General features: G+C 47.6%; 2 protein-coding genes across 3 annotated transcripts; one reads left to right on the forward strand and one right to left on the reverse strand.

The window, feature by feature from the left end:
* The first annotated feature begins 10,084 nt into the window (after positions 1 to 10,084).
* Positions 10,085 to 18,825, forward strand: mrps5 (mitochondrial ribosomal protein S5). The gene is made up of 12 exons (XM_078104316.1): positions 10,085 to 10,313; positions 10,872 to 11,015; positions 11,102 to 11,227; positions 11,407 to 11,520; positions 11,762 to 11,881; positions 12,072 to 12,106; positions 15,181 to 15,271; positions 15,478 to 15,524; positions 15,623 to 15,680; positions 15,753 to 15,815; positions 18,244 to 18,380; positions 18,465 to 18,825. Exons 1-12 carry the CDS (start codon positions 10,265 to 10,267, stop codon positions 18,687 to 18,689), a joined length of 1,209 nt encoding a protein of 402 aa, XP_077960442.1. The 5' UTR covers positions 10,085 to 10,264; the 3' UTR covers positions 18,690 to 18,825.
* An 893-nt stretch (positions 18,826 to 19,718) lies between these two features.
* Positions 19,719 to 23,326, reverse strand: LOC120814419 (myelin and lymphocyte protein). Of its 2 annotated transcripts, XM_078104318.1 has the most exons (5): positions 23,241 to 23,326; positions 22,991 to 23,094; positions 21,024 to 21,188; positions 20,521 to 20,661; positions 19,719 to 20,235 (listed from the first exon to the last, which is right to left on the reverse strand). In XM_078104318.1, the coding sequence occupies exons 2-5, from the start codon at positions 23,078 to 23,080 to the stop codon at positions 20,161 to 20,163; spliced, it is 471 nt and encodes a 156-aa protein (XP_077960444.1). In that variant the 5' UTR covers positions 23,081 to 23,094; positions 23,241 to 23,326; the 3' UTR covers positions 19,719 to 20,160. The 2 variants fall into 2 exon arrangements, with proteins under 2 accessions (XP_077960444.1, XP_077960443.1); XM_078104317.1 differs by lacking the exon at positions 23,241 to 23,326 and having other exon boundaries at positions 22,991 to 23,188.
* Positions 23,327 to 23,724: the final 398 nt, after the last annotated feature.

Consider the following 23,724-nt stretch of genomic DNA (forward strand, 5'->3'; position numbering starts at 1 on the left):
GTGGATGTCCTAGGTGGATGTCCTATTGGATGTCCTATTGGATGTCCTATTGGATGCATGCCATCAGGAGCTTGTTCAGCTGAAGCTGTCACAGTTTGTGGTTGTTTCCTGCTTTATTTTGTATTTTCCTGCCTCTTGTCGCCCTGCGTTAGCTTCACTTCCTGCCCTTGTGTGTTTTTCCCTCCCTTGTGATTGTCTGCGTTGTCCCCAGTCGTTCCTTCTTGTTTAATCACCTGCACTTCCCAGTGTAATGAAGCCATGTGTGTCTTTGCCTCGTCTGTTATTTTTCTCTTCCCCCCACTTCTAGTCCCTGCATTTGGTCTCGTCCTCGATCCTTTTCAAAAATGTTCACATGGTACCAGCTGGACTTCCAGTGTACCTGATAGAACCACAGTCCAGCTGTGGGAGATGAACAAAGCTTTTTGTCTCCAGGCAACAGCCTCCTTCTCCAGATATCACGCAACACGCGTTGTTTCTCCTTCTGAGTGAAGTAAATTCTCTTCTAATACAACAAACACAACTGTGGCGACCAGAAAGAAGCATCACAGACTATTCAGGTCTGAGTGATTTAGAATAAAAGAACATCGTTGGATCGAGAGCTGCGTACAGCTTCTCAGCGTCGTTGGTCTGTAACTCATCTCCGCAGAGACCAGTGGGCAGAAAAGCTAGTTAAGGAACTATGGACGGGACATTTGTTTCCACAGGCTGGGAGGCGTTCGAATGGCGAGCGCACAAAGGACCAGCCGGGCTCCTCAGAGCTGTCGAGGTACAATGGGAGCGATTCGCAGCCCCTGTGGGTAAATCTGCCGACCCGGCAGCGAAAGGCTTTTACCGCAGAACTGTGACCAGTGGAGCTGCTGTGAAAACGCTATCGTTCATGTGACCGACTGGAGACAGAAAAGGGGACAGAAGGACGAATGAGAGACTTTGCTTCACTCGGAATGGAAGGCTTGTCTAGAAAAATGGGTCGACGCACGCAAGTAGGTGTGAAAAGACACGCAAGGGACACGCAAGGGACACACAAAACGCACAAGCATAAACTGGGCTTCAGAACCAAAAGAAGACTTTTCGTTGTGTTGAGTATCGTCTGCCGTGACTCGATATCCCAACGACGACGAGTGGGTTCTGTAACTGAGCTGTGACCCATCGGACGGTTTGGTCCTTCTGTAGCAAGTCAACCTGCTTCTAACTGAACCCGCGGTACATTCTAAGGATTCTGTCCTCACAATGTCACACAGGCGCTGGTTTGGAATTCGGAAAAGGCCATTGGTAAGATTTTCAAAGCTAACTTGGAGGGAAAGAAAAGTAATTACAGGACACGCGTTGATAAAATTGGAGCTTCAATCCACTCAAAAGGCTGCAAGAAATAAAGAATTTTGGTCCCTTGATTGTCTCCTTTTGTCCGAATGCAAGAAGCAACTGATTGAATTGATTTGTACTCATTCTGAGAACAAGCAAACATTCACCGAAGGAAGATAATAACTTCATCACACGTGCTTCCTTATGTGCAATACGTGTGTGTTGGAATACCAACTCAATGTGTCATGTGAGACAATCAGAAAAGGCAGAGAGAGGAAGATGATTCAGGGAGATCTGCAGACACGGTGGAATACCTGCCAACTGTACACAAACAAAGAAATGCACATGCTCGTTGTTTCCTACGGCGTGTTGGCAGCACCGTTCTGCAGCCGCAGCAAAGTGGACCTTTATTCTCTCAGGTCCCAAGTCATCTGCTTCTATACACAAACAAACACAATCAGTAAACCTTGCTGTGTAACTAGACGGGTGCAGCTGGTTGTGTTGGTGACCACGTCCATGTGTCTTCACTCTCAGTAGTGAGACCTCAACGAGCTCCTGGACCCCTGAGAAGAACCCGGCTCGTCTCAGTCGTTCCTCTCAGAAGCTTTTAGGTCGAGTTGCTTCGCTGCTTTAGTGGCCACTGCGAATGGGACACAGGTGGAGGTGTGCTGGGACACCCCCCCACCCCCCCCCCCCCGTGAGGACAGTAGAGTGTGTCCACAGGGCCTAAAGACGGGAGGCTGAATCTAATGCAAAGATGTGTGCATTAAGATGGATAAGAGTGTCCTCGGTGACCAGTCCCCCCTCCCTTAAGCATACAGAAAGGCCTCAACCCCACCCTGATTGGTCAGGAGGGTGGATGCACCGAGCTGCTCTCTCCGTCCAGCTGATGTGAGAAGCTCAAATGAACCAGAGGAAATGACAGTTAGAACCCAGCAGAGAGGGACCGCTCGGACCAGCAGGACATGGATTGGATCCCCAGTAAGCGAAGTAGCGAGTCCAGGATTTGCTCTTTTGTGTGGTCCGGGGAGCACATCCTATTTAGTGTAATAACCCTCACAGAATATGATGCTGTGACCCAATCGTCCTTTTTAGGAGATGTTGCTGCAGGTTGTTTACCGTGAGTTTTAGTTGCTCCACAGCTTCGGTTTGGCTCATTAAATGCTGCTTCTCTTGGTCTTCAAGTCAACCGAGAAGTCAACTGTTTAAAAAATGTAATTTCACTGCAGCTGTGAGCACAGAGGACGTCTAACGGAAGAAAAGGCTTCTCCTTAAACAGTTAAGACCCCTGAATTACCCTGAAGCTGGGGGGGGGATGAGGTGGGGGGGGTGAGGGGATGAGGGGGGGGGGCAGGCTTTTAAAGCTTGGCACAGCTGAAGCCTCAACCAGCCAGCAGAGCCAAAGGCCCGAGGTGGGGGGTTTGGTGCCTTAATAACTTTGAGTCTTCCAGTATTTCAGTCTGAACACGTACAGCATGAACAGCAGCAACAAGCTGCATACGGACGTATGTGTCCCACCCGCGTCCTGCGGAGGTCACAGAGTGGACAAACCAGTCAGAACTCACTGGCAATGCAACGTCCCGTTAGTGTCCTTGTGTATGTTCCACACACGCCAGCTCACACGGTCCAGCTTACATCCAGGACCTGGTCCAACCCGACACCCCGACCCGCACTCTCCGCTCTGCATGTGATAAACTGCTTGTTCCTCCTCACTGAGAGCAAAACACTGGACTAGATCTCCACTCTTTGCTGTCCTGCTCCTAAATGGTAGAAGGAGGTCTCTGAAGACACCAGGACCACAGAGAGCCTTCACATCTTCAGACTAAAGACACACCTCTTCAGACTCTACCTCCACTAACACACTAACTAACTGTAGCACTTACATTGGACTTATAATGGTTCTTATCTACAGCAACTTGTACATCGGCTTATTTGATGAAATCACACTTTCTTGTTTCTTGTTCTTCTGAGTTTGTTTCCTTATGGTTGAAATGTTCTTATTGTAAGTTGCTTTGGATAAAAGCGTCAGATAAATGACATGTGATGTAATGTGATGTGATGTGTGTTTGCGTGTGTGCGTGGTCATCCTGCTCACCTTCCTGCTCCACCTGGCCGCCTCCAATCACCTCACCCCCGTCATATGCCCCCCCCCCCCTCCGTCATATGCCCCCCCCCCCCCCTCCGTCATATGCCCCCCCCCCCAGTGGTCAGATGGTCGTTCTTCTTCCCTTTATGCTCATTAAGTATTTCAAACCCATTCTGTGGGAACTATGAACATTTACCAACATTTTAGGTAAATCCTTCTTGTAGATTTTAGAATGTTCCACTGGAGGACGGACGAGCTGAGAAACGATGTCTCTTGCTGGTGTTGCATGTCAATCCATCCAATAATGGCTGAGATAATTAATTCTGGATTGATTTGGTGGAAATGTGAATCCATCTGTGGTCACAGTGCGTTTAAAGTTGCTGAGTCATCTTCCTCTGGGAGAGCCGGGGCTTAAACATGTTAACGGGATTCATGGCGTGTTCTCTCCGGACGCTTCCTGCTTCCATCAGCACCACGTGGAGAAATAAAAAATCATTTATCCTCTTTTTAACCATCGGCGTATTGATTCCTGCCTCCGGCCATGACGCTGATGATTAATGCATCACGCCGGAGACCCCGTGCGTGGACCCGGTGGTCCTGAGAGGGTGAACTTTCCTCCCCCCCTTCAGCCTCTGGAGCCCCAGACACCAGAGTCCTCTTATGCAATAACAGACCAATGACAAAAGCATCAGCAAATATGACTCCTTCCAACATCAGGACTTTAATAATCTAGAGAGAAAGGTCTGCGAGGCTTCCTCACATTACAAGTCATCTCATCTGTAGTATTTGTATTGGGGGAACATTCCAACCGTACATATTTTGACTTTGACTTTGTCTTTTTAAAAGCCGCCCTCCTCCCCGTCCCTCTCTCCTCGCCTCTCATTCATCAGGCTGAGCTTCAGCGACAGGGGACGCTGCTCAGTGGCAGCCCGCTTAGCTGAGCCGGACTTCCGCCTCCCGGGAGGCGAGAGGGAGACGGCAGGTTTAAGATGTTGTCCCACAGGACCCGTCATTGGACAGTTAGTGTGTGTCTGTGCGTGTGTGTTAGCAGGGTGACCTTGGGAGTTGTGGCTTTGTTTCCCTCCTTGTGTTTGCTTGTGCAAAGTGTTTTTTTTCTATTGTAAAAAGAGAATTTATCTTTTTCAAACCTGCAGAATATTCTGCAGAGGCCTTTCTGTGGGGAGTCTGCATGTTCTCCCCGTGTCTGCGTGGGTTCTCTCCGGGTTCTCCGGCTTCCTCCCACAGTCCAGAGACTGTGCAGAGTGTGCAGGATAAGTGGTTTGATGATGGATGGATGGATGGAGAATATTAAAAAGTATTTCCCTGCTTTGACTCTTCGGCTTCTTGTGGGGCGACGCTTATTATGATATTTGCTGACTTAATAATCATCACACGTGGACGCTGGAGAAGCATCATAGAATCAGAAGTCTTCTCTCATTAAAGCAGAGAATAAGAAACCTCTGGTTCTGCTTCCTCCGGAGCTCCACATCACCGTGGTTCCGTCTGTCTCCACGACTACGATCCACATGTCCCCCAACTGACAGAAGACCTCTCACCACTTCACGAGAGGCAACAATGACGTCACGTGGATCCAAGTCCCACTTGGATCCTGGTCAGTGGTGCAGCGGGTCATTCGAGCGGAACATTGGGGGTCCGACCCCCGGCCCCCCTGGTACCCTTGGAGCAGGTGCAGGTGTGACTACGGGCTCCTGACATCGCTGTGTGAATGGATGAATAAGGACATGAAGATTGAAAGAGCTTTGAGTCGTAGGAAGAATATAGAGGAGAAATACAATTAGACCATTTACCAAAGAAAGTAAAGCTAAAGAACACGTGAATGAAAGGATTTCATATTACTCCTCCAGGCCATCACGAGCTGAACAAACGCTGACTGGAACGATGAGGGAGTGACCTCAAAACAATGAGTGACGGATGTGATGGAGTTTAGGACGGAGGAGTCATGGAGGGAGGAAGGCCAGAGGGGGGAGATGTTTTGAAAGATGAGAGAAGCTGGAGGAGGATCTGTGAAACCATCAGGAGGAGTGAGGAGGGAGGAGGGAGGAAAGGAAACCAAATGGAAGTGAGGGATTGAAAGAGACGCCTGAGTGAAGCCGGCTGCAGGGGAGGAAATTGCAGAGTTGCTGTTTTGTGGCTGTGGGGGGAGAGAAGTAATCAGAGGGCAGAGGAACCCTCCGTATTTCATCTCCTGAGGAAACCTCGCGCTCTCGAGCTGTAAACCCTTCTCATGTTTGCTGATGAGGGAGAACATTGTCTTTAACATTTTTCTTTCTGCCTTTTTTATTCACAACTTGCTCCAGAAATCCACCAAAAAACGCTGGTCGCACAACGAGGCCGAACGCCTGTTGTGACGTGAGTGTGTAGTTCCCCGTCTCCGACACGTCTTTATTCATTAGTTTAGTGTTACAAATGCAGCTTTTCATGAAGCGTGTCATTCACATTCATACAATATTCATTAAACATACATATAATATTCATAGAATGTACTGGTGCACAAAGGAACCCAAAAGCACGACTCAGACGACGATGCTCCAAATGGATTTACTAAGTTCAGACAAGGTCAAAACCGGGAGATCCATCAGCAGACAAACAAATCCAGAGGATTTGTTTGTCTACGGCGTCTCGACGTCCTCCTTAGTCCTTATATGGTCACTTCCTGTTCACGGTTGACAGTCTAAACAATGTTTAAATGATCTGATGACTGTGACAGGATGTGCGTTTTCTTCTTTTACGAATCTTCTGAGAATCTTCCGTATCTCTGTTTCCACCCCCCCCTCCCCCCGTGACCATCACAGGCTAATAAGTGTGTGTTTGTGTGTTTGTGTGGGTTTGTGCGTGCTCCACTGAATCCCACTTTAGTCGTCATTGTGATGTGTGTGTGACATCTTGCCGTCATCATGCTGCACTGAACTGTAGCAGAGCTGAAAATGGCTCAAAGGTCAAATTACTTCTATCTGAAAAGAAGAAACAGGACAGGCTGTGTGTGTGTGTGTGTGTGTGTGTGTGTGTGTGTGTGTGTGTGTGTGTGGGGGCGGTTCATCACCTTAGTGGTAGCTGGAGATGTTTTATGGCCTCCACAGAGCTGCAGCAGATGGCTCAACAGGCTCCGTCCCTGCAGGATGCTGTTTGCTGTCCTGTCAGTCCAAATAGCTGAAGACGTCAATGAGTAATGGTGATGGTTTCATATCTCTGTGTGAGTCGGCTCGTGCGTGTCTGTGTGTGTCTGTGTGTGTCTGTGTGTGTAAGTGGATATTTACTTAGTTAAGTGAATGAGCTGCTGGGCTCTGTTTCAGCATCATGACATCATTTGCCCTCAGTGGAGTCAAGAACATCCAAAACCGTTTTCCCTCTCCACCAATGAAACTGTTATGTGTGAGTGTGAGTGTGCAGATGTGTGTGTGCGTGTGTGTGCGTGTGTGTGTGTTTATGACCAGTACAAAGCGGGCTCCACAGAGGTCCCTCGTTGTGTTCCTCACAGCCTCACAGCGGCTCTCAGCGGTGAATTCAGCGGCTCGCCGTGTTTCCTTGGCGACAAAGCCGAGGGTTCAATGGGCGTGAGGGCGGAGTTGTGCTGGTTTATGCAGAGCAGAAGGTCCCTTTGGAAAGGAGACAGACGGTGTTCAGTAGGAGGCCGATGATTCATCATCATGCAAATGAGTTGGTTAAGTCTCATTGTGGATACGTTAGTATTGAACTAAACTAATCTGAATTCATGCAATAACTAACTAGATAACGTTTGGCATTCTTAAATAATATACGAGTTCAGCTTTTTCATCAACAACGCCCCCACGTCGCCGGCCTGTGGCCGCCGACCTTCCCCCTCCGCCGCCGACCTTGAGTGGGGCAGAGCGACGCCCCCGGACGGGTCTCCGGGCCGACGGGACCAATGATCTTAATGGTAACGTACTGGCGGCGGCTCGCGGCGCGGCTCTCCGTGTCAGAGGGAATTAAAGTTGCAGCAGTTAGCAGAGCAACTCTGGTCGCCTCTGCAGGACTCGCTCCTCCAGGGGAGAACACATGTATGTGCACATGTATGTGCTGCTGTAGGTACAGACATCCACACGCGTACACCAGCCAGGCGTCTCCTGGAGGAGGCCGAGCCGAGCGAGGCGGGGAGTGACTCTGGCGGATGAGAAGATGGAGTTTGTGTCTCAGGGAGGAATGAAGGAGGAGTCTCTGTGGCTCCGCCCCCTCAGTGACCTCCAGGCAGAGTGAGACGGACGAACACGTCAGCCTCCACGTTTAGTTCCACTCAGGGAAGTTTAGTCCCGAAAATGTCGTCTTGTAGCATCAAGCCACATGACACGACAAAGAGGTTTCTCCTTTCGTCTTCTCATAACCCCCGACCTCCATCAACCCGAAGTCCTCAGGAGAAGACCCCCGATGACCCCCAGGACCTCACAGCGGGTCCTATACATATATATGTAAATTATTGCTCCTCTGGTTTCTCTGGCTTGTTTTTTTGTCCCCATCACTCCCCCAGCGTCTGAGTGTCCTGTTCTTCTGGCATCTTTCTCCTCCTGGGAGCAGACTTGTGTTTTTGGAGTCGTACTGTTGGGGAGTTGTTCTCTTCTCATTGGCTTCATCTCCAAAGAGAAGTCTTTTCTTCTCTTATTTAAAAGTCCGACCCGTCTTTTAGACTAAATGATGTCTTTTTGTTGGCAGTGGACCAAACAGCACGTGGAGCTCGTCATGAAGGGAAGTAAGTGTCTGGTGAACATGTGGAAGGAGAAGGTGGGACGTTGACTTTGGTTCTGGGTGAATATCTGCTCCTGAAGTCACACAGCTTCCTCCTGCTGATTGTCTCTTTATGGAAACAAGGGACGGAGATGGAGACGCTTTCACCAGCAGTCGGTACCAAAGAGAGATAAAACGCTCCAAAGTCCAAGATGACCTCTGTGAGGGAGGTTCTCCAAGTGATCAGGACCACCAGGACCACCTGATGGTGTGTCGGGGGGGTTGACAATTATTGCTCCATACAGTTAAAGCCAGGAGTGTTGTCACCCGGGCGAGGGGGGAGGAGGGGAGGGGGAGGGGGAGGTGACAGCGGGGAGCCGGGTATCGATCCACGTCAGGGGGAGAGGAGCCCCCCCCCCCCTTTGGACAGCGTCTCTTCTGCACCGAGGAGAGAAGGAAGCGGAGCGTCTCACAGCAGCAGGACAACCTGCAGGATGGACGTAAGAGCACAGGCTCATCAACGCAACGTGCATCTCAGCAGACAAAAGCCTGCTGGCTTCTCCCGCTAGATGATCCTCTCCCATCACAGTCTCCGTACGAAGCTCTGAGCCTTCACGGCCTACGGAGGGACCTCCTCACAAAGACAGCTTGAAGAGGGTTTAACTGAGCCAATGTTTCTCATAATCACTTTGATGCTATTTTCAGAACCGTGATGTTATTTTTGATGTCAAGTCTTCACTTGTAACAGCGGCTCTCCAACGTTCAACACATTGTACGATCAGATGTTTAAAGGAACCTTTCACCTGCAGGTTCATCGGTTCAAACAACGGATTTATCATGAAATACAACAGGAACATTCATTTAGATCACCTACATAAAAGATACCATAGTTTCACTATGTGGCTGTTTGTACATCAATCAATCAATGTTGCTGTAAAAAATAGACTATACAGGTTTCATTACTGTACTGAATGTAAATACATCCCTGTAAAAGTACTACTGTAGTAGAAAGAAGAGTACACACAGTGGGATCATTGAACACAATGTGACTGAAATACAATAAAATCACAGTATAAGTTTACTTGAATCAAGGTCCTGGATGGACGTACAGAACGGCAGCATGGGGTGAAGAGTGCTACATGGACGGTAGAAACAGTGTCTGATAGAGAATGATGATCAAATATCACATCCACATCGCTTCATGTTCCACACTAATGAAACCTCACGGTCTAAACGATATTGTTGGTCAGTATCCATAAAACCATCTGAGGCTTATGCAGCAAATACTGCAGTTTGATCAATGTAATGAAATGAATGGACGTAACGCAGGAATTGCATTTTGAAATAGTACTTTGATGTCACATTGAGTCACATTGAACAGGTGATTTTAGTTCAATTAACAAATTATCTTAGTTTTTTGTGTATTTGAAAATATGCAGTTTGATCATTGGTTGTGAGTTTTATATCAAGAGTTTGGAAAAATGGCATCAAGGTTCTGAAATTAGCAGCAAAGTGAGCAAAGCAAAAAACTGTGAAGAGGACAAAGTGTGTGTGTGTGTGTGTGTGTGTGTGTGTGTGTGTGTGTGTGTGTGTGTGTGTGTGTGTGTGTGTGTGTGTGTGTGTGTAGTATGAGAGAAGGAAGACAGACGAACAGAACAAGCATATTTACTGTGTGTTTTTATACTATATTTTAATTCAGATGATTTTAAGACTGTTTTCTTAATTATTTTTACAAAGTGAAGTACATTGTTATATTTATTTTTATATAATTTATCTGCTTTAACTCCCGTCTCGTTTATATTTATGTATATTTTTCATCAAACAGTTGTTTCATGTTGCAATTAACTACTCAAATAACTCATGTTTTTAGGAACATGCTTGACATTTTTAATATGTGATCAAAGTTAATTTTTGATTTGATTTTAGAACGAGACAAAGCATGTTTGTTTCTGTTGTGGAACCTTTAAGTCACAATTATTCAAACGTACCGGGGCCCTAAAACGTGAGACAATAGTGTAGATCAGCCTCCACTGGTCCGTCCAGCTAAAGCCGAGGTGACACTGTTCGGAATGTGGCTGAATCGGATTATCAAATAACCCCAAACCCGGTGTGTATTTTCCCTCTTTTCAACAGGCGGAGTTTAGACGCCTTGTTGTCCGCCGAAGGACCCTTCGTAAATCCAACATGGCGGCGTCCATCCGGCTGTGCTGTGTCCTCCGCGTCTCCATCGGAGGTGAATTCTCTTTGTTGATTCCTCCTCCGCAGCTTTAATGAACGTCTCTCTGTGATGGTCGGAGTATTATTTATAACGTGCGTCAGTTGACACGTGGGACGTTTGATTAATGACGTCATTTCCGCTGACTGACCGCGGACCAGCCGGTCGCCGCTGCGCGACGTGCTCAGAAATCCTTCGTTTAGGTGGTTCTGTCGTTGATGTGATTTAAGTGATGTAAGTGATATAAGTGATGTAAGTGATGTAAGTGATGTAAGTGATGTAAGTACAGGTGTTCGTACTGCAGACCTGAATAGAAAATAGCCACCAAACCTCATTCTAAATAGTGTCAATTTAACACCTCGGTGCTTATTAGTAAATGTAGGAAACAAGAGTCACGTGATGTCTGAGTCCATGTTCTTTAATCCGGTTCACTGTGAACCAGCTAAATACCGACATCCACTGTCCCTCGCTGGGTTGATGCTGCTGCAGCTCCTACGTTCATCTGAGTGATTTAATCTCTCCAGGTTCAGGCTTCGTGAGGCCTTTCCCACAATGCACCTCTGTCCCGCCCCTCAGGTGCAGCGCCCCTGCTCTGCGGTCGAGGAGTCGTCCAGGCGTCCCAGCTGGCGAGCCGAGCCCCCCTGCAGAGAGGCCCCGCGGCCCCCCGGTGTCCCCCCACGGCGTGGCAGCAGAGCAGGCAGGGCAGCTTCTTCAACAAGCGTGAGTGTTTGGGACGACGGGGACTATGAACCAAGCAATGTGCGAGGAACAGATGTCTCACTGTGTGTGTGTGTGCGTGTGCGTAGTGACGGCTGACGAGCTGTGGAAAGGCGTGTTGGCGGAGTCGGGTTCTGGTGCCAGGAAAGGCCGAGGAAAGAGAACCAAACGCAAGATGAAGAAAGACCTGAACAGAGGACAGATCATTGGAGAAGGTGAGACATCCGTCTGTCTCCGTCTGTCTGTCTGATATTTAGTTTAAGCTGCTCATGATTCTTCTGAAAGCTGCAATCCTTCTGGACAAGTCGTTACTCTCTCATCCTCCACGGAGGAGCTGGAGGAGGATCAGAACTGTGTTCATACTCGTGTCCCTGACCCCCCCAAACCCCCCCAGGTCGCGGTGGGTTTCTGTGGCCCGGTCTGAACTCCCCGGTTCTGAGGGACGGGACCCTGCAGAGCATGAGCCGCCGGGGGGAGAGCGAGCAGCTGGAGATGCAAGCGGAGCTCGGTGAGAAGGAGCCTTTGTCCCTTTAAAATAAAAGTCCTGCTATATGGATCCGAACCATCATGATCGTAGAAAGAGAGACGTGTCAATCACATTGAGTTGATTTTTCACAACAATTGAATCGGACGTCCTCGTGTCTCTGAGGAGCTCCGCTGCAAAGTAGAATATTAAACGAGCATCCTGAGATGTTGAAGCTTTAGAAGCTCGTTAGCAGCTCTGACCTGCCGCTCGTGTCTCCCCGCAGTGCGCCAGAGGGACGAGTGGGAGAGGAGGAGGAAGATGAGGGTGAAGAGGGAGAGAGGGTGGACGGGTAACTCCATGGGGGGCACCAGCTTGGGGCCCCCCGACCCGGGACCCAACGGAGGTAAGCCGGCAATTTAACCCCTGTTTTTATTTGATCAACCAGTGAAGAGGAAGTGACCATTTTAGGACTGAGGACGTAGAGAGCTGTCAATCAGCCCGTTGCCCCGCCCCAAAGCATGGTATAAAGAGGTAGTGTTTTAAAAAGTGTGTCTAAACTCTCACAGAAACATCTCTCCACCGTCTCTCCACAGAAACATACGAGGACTTTGATTCACGCGTCATTGAGGTGAGTCATTTTCTAATAGACGTCTATGGGACCAGAGCAGTCGCCCCCTGCTGGTCAGTGGAGGGAACACGAGAGGAAAGCCATCATTGTCTCGTTATCATCGGTTCTTATGAAGCACAAACAAGTATCAGGCTGATTGTCCAGTAGAGTGTGAGATCATCACCACCATCATCATCATCATCACCACCATCATCATCATCATCACCACCATCATCACCACCATCATCATCATCACCATCATCATCATCATCACCCCCCCAAACATTGACTTAATATGAACACACTTCACTCTTTTTGTCTGGCTGAATTTTACTGTAATGTAATTAGTGCTAATGGGGGTGATGCCACAAGGACACACACACACACACATTCTGTCAAAACCACACACACACACACATCAACGCGGTGTGTCTCTCTCTCACACACACACACACACACACACACACATCAACGCGGTGTCTTTCTCTCTCACACACACACATTAGTAGCAAATAAATTCATAGAAAGTGTTGATCTGCTGTTTGTGTCCAAACATTCAAGGTCTGACTTCATTTCACCTGATTTTATTTGCATCAAATGTGTGTTTGTGTTGTCATATAGTTGTGTACTTTCATTACTGAACACACACACACACTCAGACTTCCAGATCGGTCTGTGTGTCACATTAATAGTCTTCCCCGGCCCTCCTGCCTGCATAAATAGTGTCTCAGACATTAGGCTTCCCCCTCAGACCTGGTGTGTGTGTGTGTGTGTGTGTGTGTGTGTGTGTGTGTGTGTGTGTGTGTGTGTGTGTGTGTGTGTGTGTGTGTGTGTGTGTGTGTGTGTGTGTGTGTGTGTGTGTGTGTGTGTGTGTGTGTGTGTGTGTGTGTGTGTGTGTGTGTGTGTGTGTGTGTGTGTGTGTGTGTGTGTGTGTGTGTGTGCGTGCGTGCGCACGCACGCGCGTGCGTGCGTGCGTGCGTGCGTGCGCGCGCACGCGCGCGCGTGCGTGCGCGCGCGCGTGCGCGCGTGCGTGCGTGCGTGCGTGCGTGCGTGCGTGTGTGTGTGCCCACTATAAATTCAGGGCTAATGAAATGAAAAAGGCTTACTGGAATAAAAGGCTCGCCTCCCAAGGACGATGCCATTAGTGAACACATCCATCGGGGGGAGGAAGGGAGGAGGAAAGAAGTGAGGAGGCGACAGAGGAAAGTGAACCAGGAGAAGTGGACTGTTGTCCCCCTGAGTGCACACAGAGCGACCCCCAGTGGACCCTTTAGGAATAGCAGCTACTTTTATAGAAATGCAAGTTTTTTTCTGTAATTCTCACAATAGCAAAGCCGCCCGGCGGGACGCCCGGCGGGACGCCCGGCGGGACACATGTGGTCTTAAGCATCCCACACATTCTTCATCTTACCTCACTGGAGTCGCCTGGGTTTCTTTTATAATGAAATGCGTCTGTTACTAAGCAAGGATTGCTAATTAGCATTAGCATTAATACATAGGCCGCGCATCCGTTTTTTTAATGGTTGGCACTGATGGATCTGCTGGTACTGCGATTGCGATCGACCTATTGGGCCCCTCTGGTCTGTCCCATCTGATGGAAAGGAAACACGACAAAGGATCATTTTAAAGAGAAGAAAAGTCTGTTTTTCTGTGTTGATCACGGTTTAAAGCAGCACTGCAGGGGGTCGCTCAGCCTACATGGAGGGATGGTGGTCTCACACACACCACTGGTCTGGTCCCAGTAGCCCTCTAGTTCATTTTATTTTGTAAAGCCCCAAATCGCAAATTACAAATGAGCCTCAGAGGGCTTCACAGGCTGTACACATACGACATCCTCTGTCCTGAAACCGGCACGTCGGCACAGAGAAACTCCAACAAATGAAAAACCCTTCATGGGGGAAAAGAGACCTCAGTGAGGACGTCAGAGGACGATCCGTCTCCTGATGGACAGACTACAGTGACGTCATGTGGACAGAATGAACAACGTTAACGATGTACAATACATTCAGTTCCTATAACAGAAATGATTCAAATAATGAGAGAAGTAAGCAGGTGTACGGCAGGACCACTGCAGAGACCACCACCATCACATAGCACCACCATCACATAGCACCACCATCACATAGCACCACCATCAGATAAACCACCATCACATAGCACCACCATCACATAGCACCACCATCACATAGCACCACCATCACATAGAACCACCATCAGATAAACCACCATCACATAGAACCACCATCACATAGCACCACCACATAAAACCACCATCACATAGAACCACCATCACATAGAACCACCATCACATAGAACCACCATCACATAGCACCACCATCACATAGAACCACCATCACATAGAACCACCATCACATAGCACCATCACATAAAACCACCATCACATAGCACCACCATCACATAGAACCACCATCACATAGAACCACCATCACATAAAACCACCATCAGATAGAACCACCATCAGATAGAACCACCATCAGATAGAACCACCATCAGATAGAACCTCCATCAGATAGAACCTCCATCAGATAGAACCTACATCACATAGAACCACCATCACATAGAACCACCATCAGATAGCACCACCATCAGATAGCACCACCATCAGATAGCACCACCATCAGATAGCACCACCATCAGATAGCACCACCATCCACAGTACAGTAATATGATTAATATCTAAAATAATAATGACGATGATGATGATGGCAGCAGCAGGCGTCAGCAGGGCCACGGCAGGTGTCAGGACCAGGGTCCAGAAGGAACCACGATCTACGGAGACCTGCTAGGGGAGAAAACACAAAAAACTCCCGTAAAGAAGCTGAATTAGTCATGTGCATTAATAAAACGTGAATTATGGTAGAACGAGAGCATGAGAGGAGCTCGGGGTGTCCTAAGAATTCCACCGGCAGTCTAAGCCCATAGCAGCTTAACTAAGGGCTGGTCCGGGCTGACCTGAGCCAGCCCTAACTATAGGCACAATCACAGAGGAACGTTTTAAGCCCCCCGGACTGAAAGTGGGGGCTCACAGCGTGATGACGCCTAATAACTGACGCAGCTTCCCGTTTGTCCTGCAGGTGAAGAGCGTGTTCAACATGACGGGCAGGGAGGGCAGGAAGAGGTCCATCAGCTGTCTGGTCGCCGTGGGCAACGGAAACGGAGCCGCAGGTCCCAGAAAACGTTTCTCACCAATCACATTTGTTTAAAAGAGCACTTCTTAATTAATATTAACAAGTACTTCATTTTTTGATTTAACCGCTGGTCTCGTTTGATTTAAACGTCTCCATGTGAACTCCCCTCAGAAGAAGATAGCAGAGTATCATATTACTACGATAGTGTTATTGTATTAAGAACAGCACGTCTCCTCCCGCCAGGCTTCGCTTTGGGGAAAGCAGCCGACCGGATGACGGCTCTGAGGAAGGTGAGACCGTCATCATCAATATAATCAGACCGGCGTCCCTGATGCGTATTCAATAGTTTGTATGTATAATGATTCATTCTATTCTGTGTTCCCTGCAGGCGAAGAACCGTGCGATCCACTACCTGTACTACATCGAGCGCTACAACGAGCAGACCAGTAGGTCCTCACATGGTTCACAGCAGCCGCTTTACCTGCTCCCATCATAACTCACCTGTCGCTTCCCTCCAGTTTACCACGACATCCAGTCAAAGTTCAAGAGGACGACGCTGCGCATGAAGAAACAGAACGAAGGTAAATTTCGTTTACGCTGATCAGCGGATTATAGACTGTAAATAAATCAATAAGCATCTGGTCCCGACGTGAGCCGTGAGTCTGATAGAAGATCTGCTCCTCGTTGCTCTTCACCTTCCTCTCACCTTCCCCCTACATGTATGTAATAAATGACTCGTGTCACTGCGCTCTGCAGGTTACATGTATGTAATAAATGACTCGTGTCACTGCGCTCTGCAGGTTACATGTATGTAATAAATGACTCGTGTCACTGCGCTCTGCAGGTTACATGTATGTAATAAATGACTCGTGTCACTGCGCTCTGCAGGTTACATGTATGTAATAAATGACTCGTGTCACTGCGCTCTGCAGGTTACATGTATGTAATAAATGACTCGTGTCACTGCGCTCTGCAGGTTACATGTATGTAATAAATGACTCGTGTCACTGCGCTCTGCAGGTTACATGTATGTAATAAATGACTCGTGTCACTGCGCTCTGCAGGTTACATGTATGTAATAAATGACTCCTCGTGTCACTGCGCTCTGCAGGTTACATGTATGTAATAAATGACTCGTGTCACTGCGCTCTGCAGGTTACATGTATGTAATAAATGACTCGTGTCACTGCGCTCTGCAGGTTACATGTATGTAATAAATGACTCGTGTCACTGCGCTCTGCAGGTTACATGTATGTAATAAATGACTCGTGTCACTGCGCTCTGCAGGTTACATGTATGTAATAAATGACTCGTGTCACTGCGCTCTGCAGGTTACATGTATGTAATAAATGACTCCTCGTGTCACTGCGCTCTGCAGGTTACATGTATGTAATAAATGACTCCTCGTGTCACTGCGCTCTGCAGGTTACATGTATGTAATAAATGACTCGTGTCACTGCGCTCTGCAGGTTACATGTATGTAATAAATGACTCGTGTCACTGCGCTCTGCAGGTTACATGTATGTAATAAATGACTCGTGTCACGGCGCTCTGCAGGTTACATGTATGTAATAAATGACTCGTGTCACTGCGCTCTGCAGGTTACATGTATGTAATAAATGACTCGTGTCACGGCGCTCTGCAGGTTACATGTATGTAATAAATGACTCGTGTCACTGCGCTCTGCAGGTTACATGTATGTAATAAATGACTCGTGTCACTGCGCTCTGCAGGTTACATGTATGTAATAAATGACTCGTGTCACGGCGCTCTGCAGGTTACATGTATGTAATAAATGACTCGTGTCACTGCGCTCTGCAGGTTACATGTATGTAATAAATGACTCGTGTCACTGCGCTCTGCAGGTTACATGTATGTAATAAATGACTCGTGTCACGGCGCTCTGCAGGTTACATGTATGTAATAAATGACTCGTGTCACTGCGCTCTGCAGGTTACATGTATGTAATAAATGACTCGTGTCACGGCGCTCTGCAGGTTACATGTATGTAATAAATGACTCGTGTCACTGCGCTCTGCAGGTTACATGTATGTAATAAATGACTCGTGTCACTGCGCTCTGCAGGTTACATGTATGTAATAAATGACTCGTGTCACTGCGCTCTGCAGGTTACATGTATGTAATAAATGACTCGTGTCACTGCGCTCTGCAGGTTACATGTATGTAATAAATGACTCGTGTCACGGCGCTCTGCAGGTTACATGTATGTAATAAATGACTCGTGTCACTGCGCTCTGCAGGTTACATGTATGTAATAAATGACTCGTGTCACTGCGCTCTGCAGGTTACATGTATGTAATAAATGACTCGTGTCACTGCGCTCTGCAGGTTACATGTATGTAATAAATGACTCGTGTCACTGCGCTCTGCAGGTTACATGTATGTAATAAATGACTCGTGTCGCTGCGCTCTGCAGGTTACATGTATGTAATAAATGACTCGTGTCGCTGCGCTCTGCAGGTTACATGTATGTAATAAATGACTCGTGTCACTGCGCTCTGCAGGTTACATGTATGTAATAAATGACTCGTGTCACTGCGCTCTGCAGGTTACATGTATGTAATAAATGACTCGTGTCGCTGCGCTCTGCAGGTTACATGTATGTAATAAATGACTCGTGTCGCTGCGCTCTGCAGGTTACATGTATGTAATAAATGACTCGTGTCGCTGCGCTCTGCAGGTTACATGTATGTAATAAATGACTCGTGTCACTGCGCTCTGCAGGTTACATGTATGTAATAAATGACTCGTGTCACTGCGCTCTGCAGGTTACATGTATGTAATAAATGACTCGTGTCACTGCGCTCTGCAGGTTACATGTATGTAATAAATGACTCGTGTCACTGCGCTCTGCAGGTTACATGTATGTAATAAATGACTCGTGTCACTGCGCTCTGCAGGTTACATGTATGTAATAAATGACTCGTGTCACTGCGCTCTGCAGGTTACATGTATGTAATAAATGACTCGTGTCACTGCGCTCTGCAGGTTACGGTCTGCACTGCCACCGCGCCGTCATCACCATGTGCAAGCTGATCGGCATCAAGGACATGTACTGCAAGGTGGAGGGCTCCGTCAACCTGCTGAACATCACCAGGGCGCTCTTCACCGGGCTGGCCAGTCAGGTGACTCAGTGGGTGGGGCTTAGAGCGAAACGACGCCAGAAAGCTCCGCTAACGCCCGCCCTCTTCTTCTCTCTCCGCCGGCAGGAGGTCCACCAGACGCTGGCCGACAAGAAGCGGCTCCACGTGGTGGAGTACCAGGCGCAGCGGGGGCCGCTGCCCCGGGTGGTGGCCAGCCCCGAGGGGGGGGCCCGAGCCCAGCCGGAGGCCCCGGACGAGGTGCCCGACACCCGGCTCAACTGGGACGACGTGCGGGCGGCGCAGGGGGTCAAACGCTCCATCTGGGGGGGGGTGAAGCGCACCATCTGGTAGCCTCCCCCTGAAGAGGACGCATGTCCATCTCCCAGAATGCATCAGTCAGACCAACAGTGACACAATGTTAACGTTGTTTCTTTATCTTCCACCTTGAACTGCAAAATATGTCAATGTAATAAAATGTGTCTCTGAACACGCGTGAGATGAATGGATGAATCTGATGACCCGTGACGCCTGTTTTAAGGTGAAGTCACTTCAACTCCACAAATCTCGTCTTAATAGAAGAAGAAAGCTGCTGTTGAAAGAATCATAAGAAATCCTGTTTGGCGTTTAACACGAGACGTGTGTGTGTGTGTGTGTGTGTGTGTGTGTGTGTGTGTGTGTGTGTGTGACTGCTGACGTAATGCGGTCAAAAATAGTATCTCCTTCCGCTCTCAGGTGACATTTAAATAGCCGACGCCCCCTGACGTCATCATTACATCATCACAAATAAATCAACTGAAAAGGCAGTTTCCTTATGCACGATACAAATGTAGTGGAATGGCTTCTACATATCTTATTTTGAGAAATAAAGAAGAGACGTGGAGACGTGGAGGGAACCAGGAGGATTATAGGTTCCCATAAAAAACTAATAAGAAAAATGATAATGTAACAAAAACAATGTAAAAGGAAACTGGAGCTGGAAACCTTTTCTCTGCTTCTCCTGCTTATAAGACCCTGACGCACCAAACGGTTTGTGTCCCACATGAGACCTTCAGCACAGACAGAAGTCTGTTCAGAGACGTTGCTCTTCATCGGCAAACTAAACTCTTCTGGTGATTAATGCAGAAGGTCACCGTGCTACTGACCCCACCCTCCACCTCCACCGCCTCCACCCAACAAAGGCTTCAACTCTTCTACTTTGGGCCCATTGAAGCGGCTTCGCTCTCTAGAAGGTGTGATTGTGACGAAGATGAAGATGAAGAGCTCATGTCTCGTCGTTGAAGTGATGATGATGCTCCTCACAGCAGCAGAGAATGAAAGTTTAGAATTTAAATGTGTCCTTGTGAACAAAACTGACTCATTTGACACTAAAGTAAAATATAGTTTATCAGTTTAGAAAAGATGTGTTTTTGTTTATTTAGGGTGAAGTGAACATTTAATCATAAAACAGAATCTTTTACGCTCACTGGTACCACGAACTGTTCGTTCCTCATCGATTCATAAATAATTATGACTCCCGTCACCAAATCAACGCATTACATGTTTAAGCTTCGTTAATTCAACATTGATCAATAATAAAAAAGATTCAGTGAAGATTCAGGTCAGCTGGCTTCTTCTCCTCCTCCTTCTCCTCCTTCTCCATCTTCTCCTTCTCCTTCTTCTTCTCCTTCTCCTTCTTCTTCTCCTCCTTCTCCATCTTCTCCTTCTTCTCCTCCTTCTTCTCCTCCTTCTCCTCCTTCTCCATCTTCTCCTTCTTCTCCTCCTTCTCCATCTTCTCCTTCTTCTCCTCCTTCTCCATCTTCTCCTCCTCTGTGTTTCATCTCTTTTATGAACTCTTCCATCGGATGGCTGAGAAGATGGCGTGCAGGAAGTAGAGAAGCGTGGCCACGTAGGACATCACCTGAGGACCACACGGCGAGAAGGACACATTGTAACCTCAGGAGACATCGCTCATTACACCTGCTGCATCTTCATCGCTCGTCATCACTCCACCGCCTGAGACGAGTAACAACCGGATTACGTCTTCAGAGAAGAGAAAGAGTGTGTGTGTGCGTGCATGCGTGTGCGTGTGCGCGTGTGTGTGTGTGTGTGCGTGTGTGCGTGTGCGTGCATGTGTGTGTGTGTGTGTGTGTGCGTGTGCGCGTGTGCGCGTGTGCGCGTGTGTGTGTGTGTGTGTGTGTCCTACCACTGCAGCGACGTCCAGTCTGTAGGTCTTGAGAGCCTCAGTCGAGCCTGAAGGTATCTGTCCCAGGATGAAGGTGATGAAGGCCAGCTCCACCGCCGCACTGAGGTAGAACACCACCGCCAGGAAGTGGAACCCCACATCCTGCAGGAAGCAACAAAGGTGCCATGTTGTAACCATGGTGACGATGAACAGAGAGTCCTGTGATATCTGCACATCTATGTTATGTGAGATAAAACAAAGGGTCTAATGATCTTTATGTAAGTTATTCAGTCATATGTACTATGTGTATATATATATATATATATATATATATATATATACATTTAGATAAATATGTCGATATTTAGAAGTAAGACAACAGTGTCAGTTGATCTAAACATAAAGGTTGAGCCTCAACATCAGCACGCTGCTGCTAACACGAGACTTTCTCCAAAGCCTCATTCGGAATGCAGATCAGGGTCGTGGGAACAACGCAGGTCAACCTAAACGTGGGCGTGGCTAACCAGTGAGGGCCAGACGCTGCCCTGATTGGCTCCGCAGAGGAAGATGAAGAACCAGACGGTGGTGACCACGAAGCAGAAGACGGACACGAACATCACCCAGCCCAGAGGGTTGGGCGGGGCGACGCTAGTGGACGCCACCAGCATCCACACCAGACCCCCGCACACCTGCAGGGTCACACGGGGACAGGTGGACATGAGATGAGTCACACGATGATGTATGTTAGAAAACGGGTGGAGGACATCCAGCGTTCTGATTGGTTGAGAGTGAGTCACGTGGTGCATCATGCAGCCTTAATGTCCAGTTGTTCACATTGATCCGAGCGTTCAAAGTAACGGTTACGTCTTGTACGGCCGCTCAGCAGCAACAGTTCAGCTTTCAGCTCGGTTTCTAGTGAAAAATGGCCCCTGTACCGAGCTACTGAAACGATTTTGTCTATAAAGGCGGCTATTCACTTATTATGTATAATTTCACTGGTTATTATGAAAGCAATAAGTTACTTGAGGCAGTACTTTACCTTTAGATTAAATAACGATGAACCAGGTTGTTGCTTTGTGTGAACTTTCATCTGGTACAATATGACTGTAAAGTCCACCATGTCCCTTTTTGCTCTGTTTTTGGTCTCCTCCTCCAACCTCTGAGGGGAAAGCTTTCTCTCCAGCTGCTAAATGCTCCACTGAAAGCATTTTTGGACCAGAGGAACTTTTCTGGAGTTTTAAATTGTCAAACAGCAAAAACAGTGCTTGGTTGTCGTTTTTCTCTCCGAGAACAAGAGGTGTAAGTACACAGAGCAGACAGGTGGCCTCTTTGATTGGCACCTATCAATCACTTATGCCTAACTTTCAATATTAATATAAGTCCATGACGTGGACCAGACCGAAGAACCCGTCCTCCTGAGGTAACCACGGTTATGAGACATTATTCATGGAGGACATACGGGACCTTTAAACGGTTTGTCTGCTGGTCCACATTCAATAACCCAACAGACCAAAGGCTCCTCCTTGAATAGGTCAACAGGAGAATATTTACTCTGTGAAACCACGACTGGATTCCTGGTCTGAGAGTGAGATCTTTTCTCAGCAGGTTCCACTCAGCTGAGTCAACACGGACATGAAAGTCCGATCTATTGATCACCCGATGAGCACAATGCAGCGAGCCCACATGAGTGGAAGCTAAGGTGCGTTTCCAACGTTCCCTTTCAATGAAGCTTTGTTCATACAAACAAAGTCATTTTCATACTCGAGAGGCAGGTTGGACGTGTTTTACTTTGGAAACTTGGAAATAAAGTCATGTGTGGAGCTATTAAAAATATGAATGAATGAAAACATGCATTAAAAAACCTAAACTAATAGTAATTATTGTTAAACTCTAAAGTCAAAGAATGTTTCACGTTGACATCTAATTCAATATCTGCTCCTCTTAATTTAGTGTAATGTCCATTCCTTCATTATAAAACGTCTCTCAGACTGCAAAACCATTGAAATATGTTGTTGTACATTAGAGATTAGAATATTTATGTAATATATTAATATATTTGTAACAACATAAAATGTTCTTGTCAGGAAATAATTAAAGTGAGACCTCATTCAAGGTAGATCGTAAAGTTTGTAATTTCTAATTCATATGATGCTGACAAACCAACACCGACTTTCACCCGTTAACTGATCAAACAAATGATGCTAGTTGTTCTTCTGTGAGACGCACGCCTCTCACATCAGGTTCTATCTGCTCTTTGATCGAAAACCGGTTCTGGATGTTGTTTTCTCGTTGCCACGGCAACGTGTTCAACAGCCATTGGACCCCTGTGACCAACCGTCAGCACGACAGCCAACTGCCACAAACACAACACTGATGATGATGATGATGACGAGGCAGAAACGGACCCTCATCTGCTCGCTGCTGACTCGTCATTCAGCCGATGGACGAGAAATGAAATAACGAGATAAAGAGAAGACGAGCAGAAACTCACAAACTCTGGGATGAAGAAGAGGTCGGGGATGGAGGTGAAGATCCGGCCGCCTGTCGGCAGGACGCCAGCCGAGGAGGTGGAGGACGGCATGATCCAGAGCCTGCTGTGTGTGTGTGTCTCTGTGTGTGTCTCTCTGTGTGTCTCTGTGTGTCCCTGTGTGTCCCTGTGTGTCTCTGTGTGTCCCTGTGTGTCCCTGTGTGTCTCTGTGTGTCCCTGTGTGTGTGTCTCTGTGTGTCCCTGTGTGTCTCTGTGTGTGTGTGTGTCTCTGTGTGTCCCTGCGTGTCTCTGTGTGTCTCTGTGTGTCCCTTTGTGTGTGTCTCTGTGTGTCCCTGTGTCCCTGTGTGTCTCTGTGTGTCTCTGTGTGTCTCTGTGATCTTCTTTCACTGTGAGATGTGCTGCTGGTTTTAACCCGTTTCATTAAAGCCGCCCCCTCCTCCACCCGTTCCTCCTCCTTCTCCACCCCTTGTTTTTGTGTGTATGTGTGTGTCATGTAATGTGTGTGATGGATCCTGGAGCCGCCAGTGAAAGTGAGAAGTGGACGTCAACTACAATCAAGTGTGTGTGTGTGTGTGTGTGTGTGTTTGTTTCAACTTTAAATGTTTATTCTGGTTTCTCTTTAGTTTTATTCTCATTTTATTTGATGGTTTTATTTCATTATAATTATTATAATTATTTTAAAAATCTTTCAAACCTAAAAAACTTTTCAGCATCTAAATGTCAAACAAAATTTTCAA

Source organism: Gasterosteus aculeatus, chromosome 6 (genome assembly GCF_964276395.1).
Source record: "Gasterosteus aculeatus chromosome 6, fGasAcu3.hap1.1, whole genome shotgun sequence".
Classification (NCBI taxonomy): Eukaryota; Metazoa; Chordata; class Actinopteri; order Perciformes; family Gasterosteidae; genus Gasterosteus; species Gasterosteus aculeatus.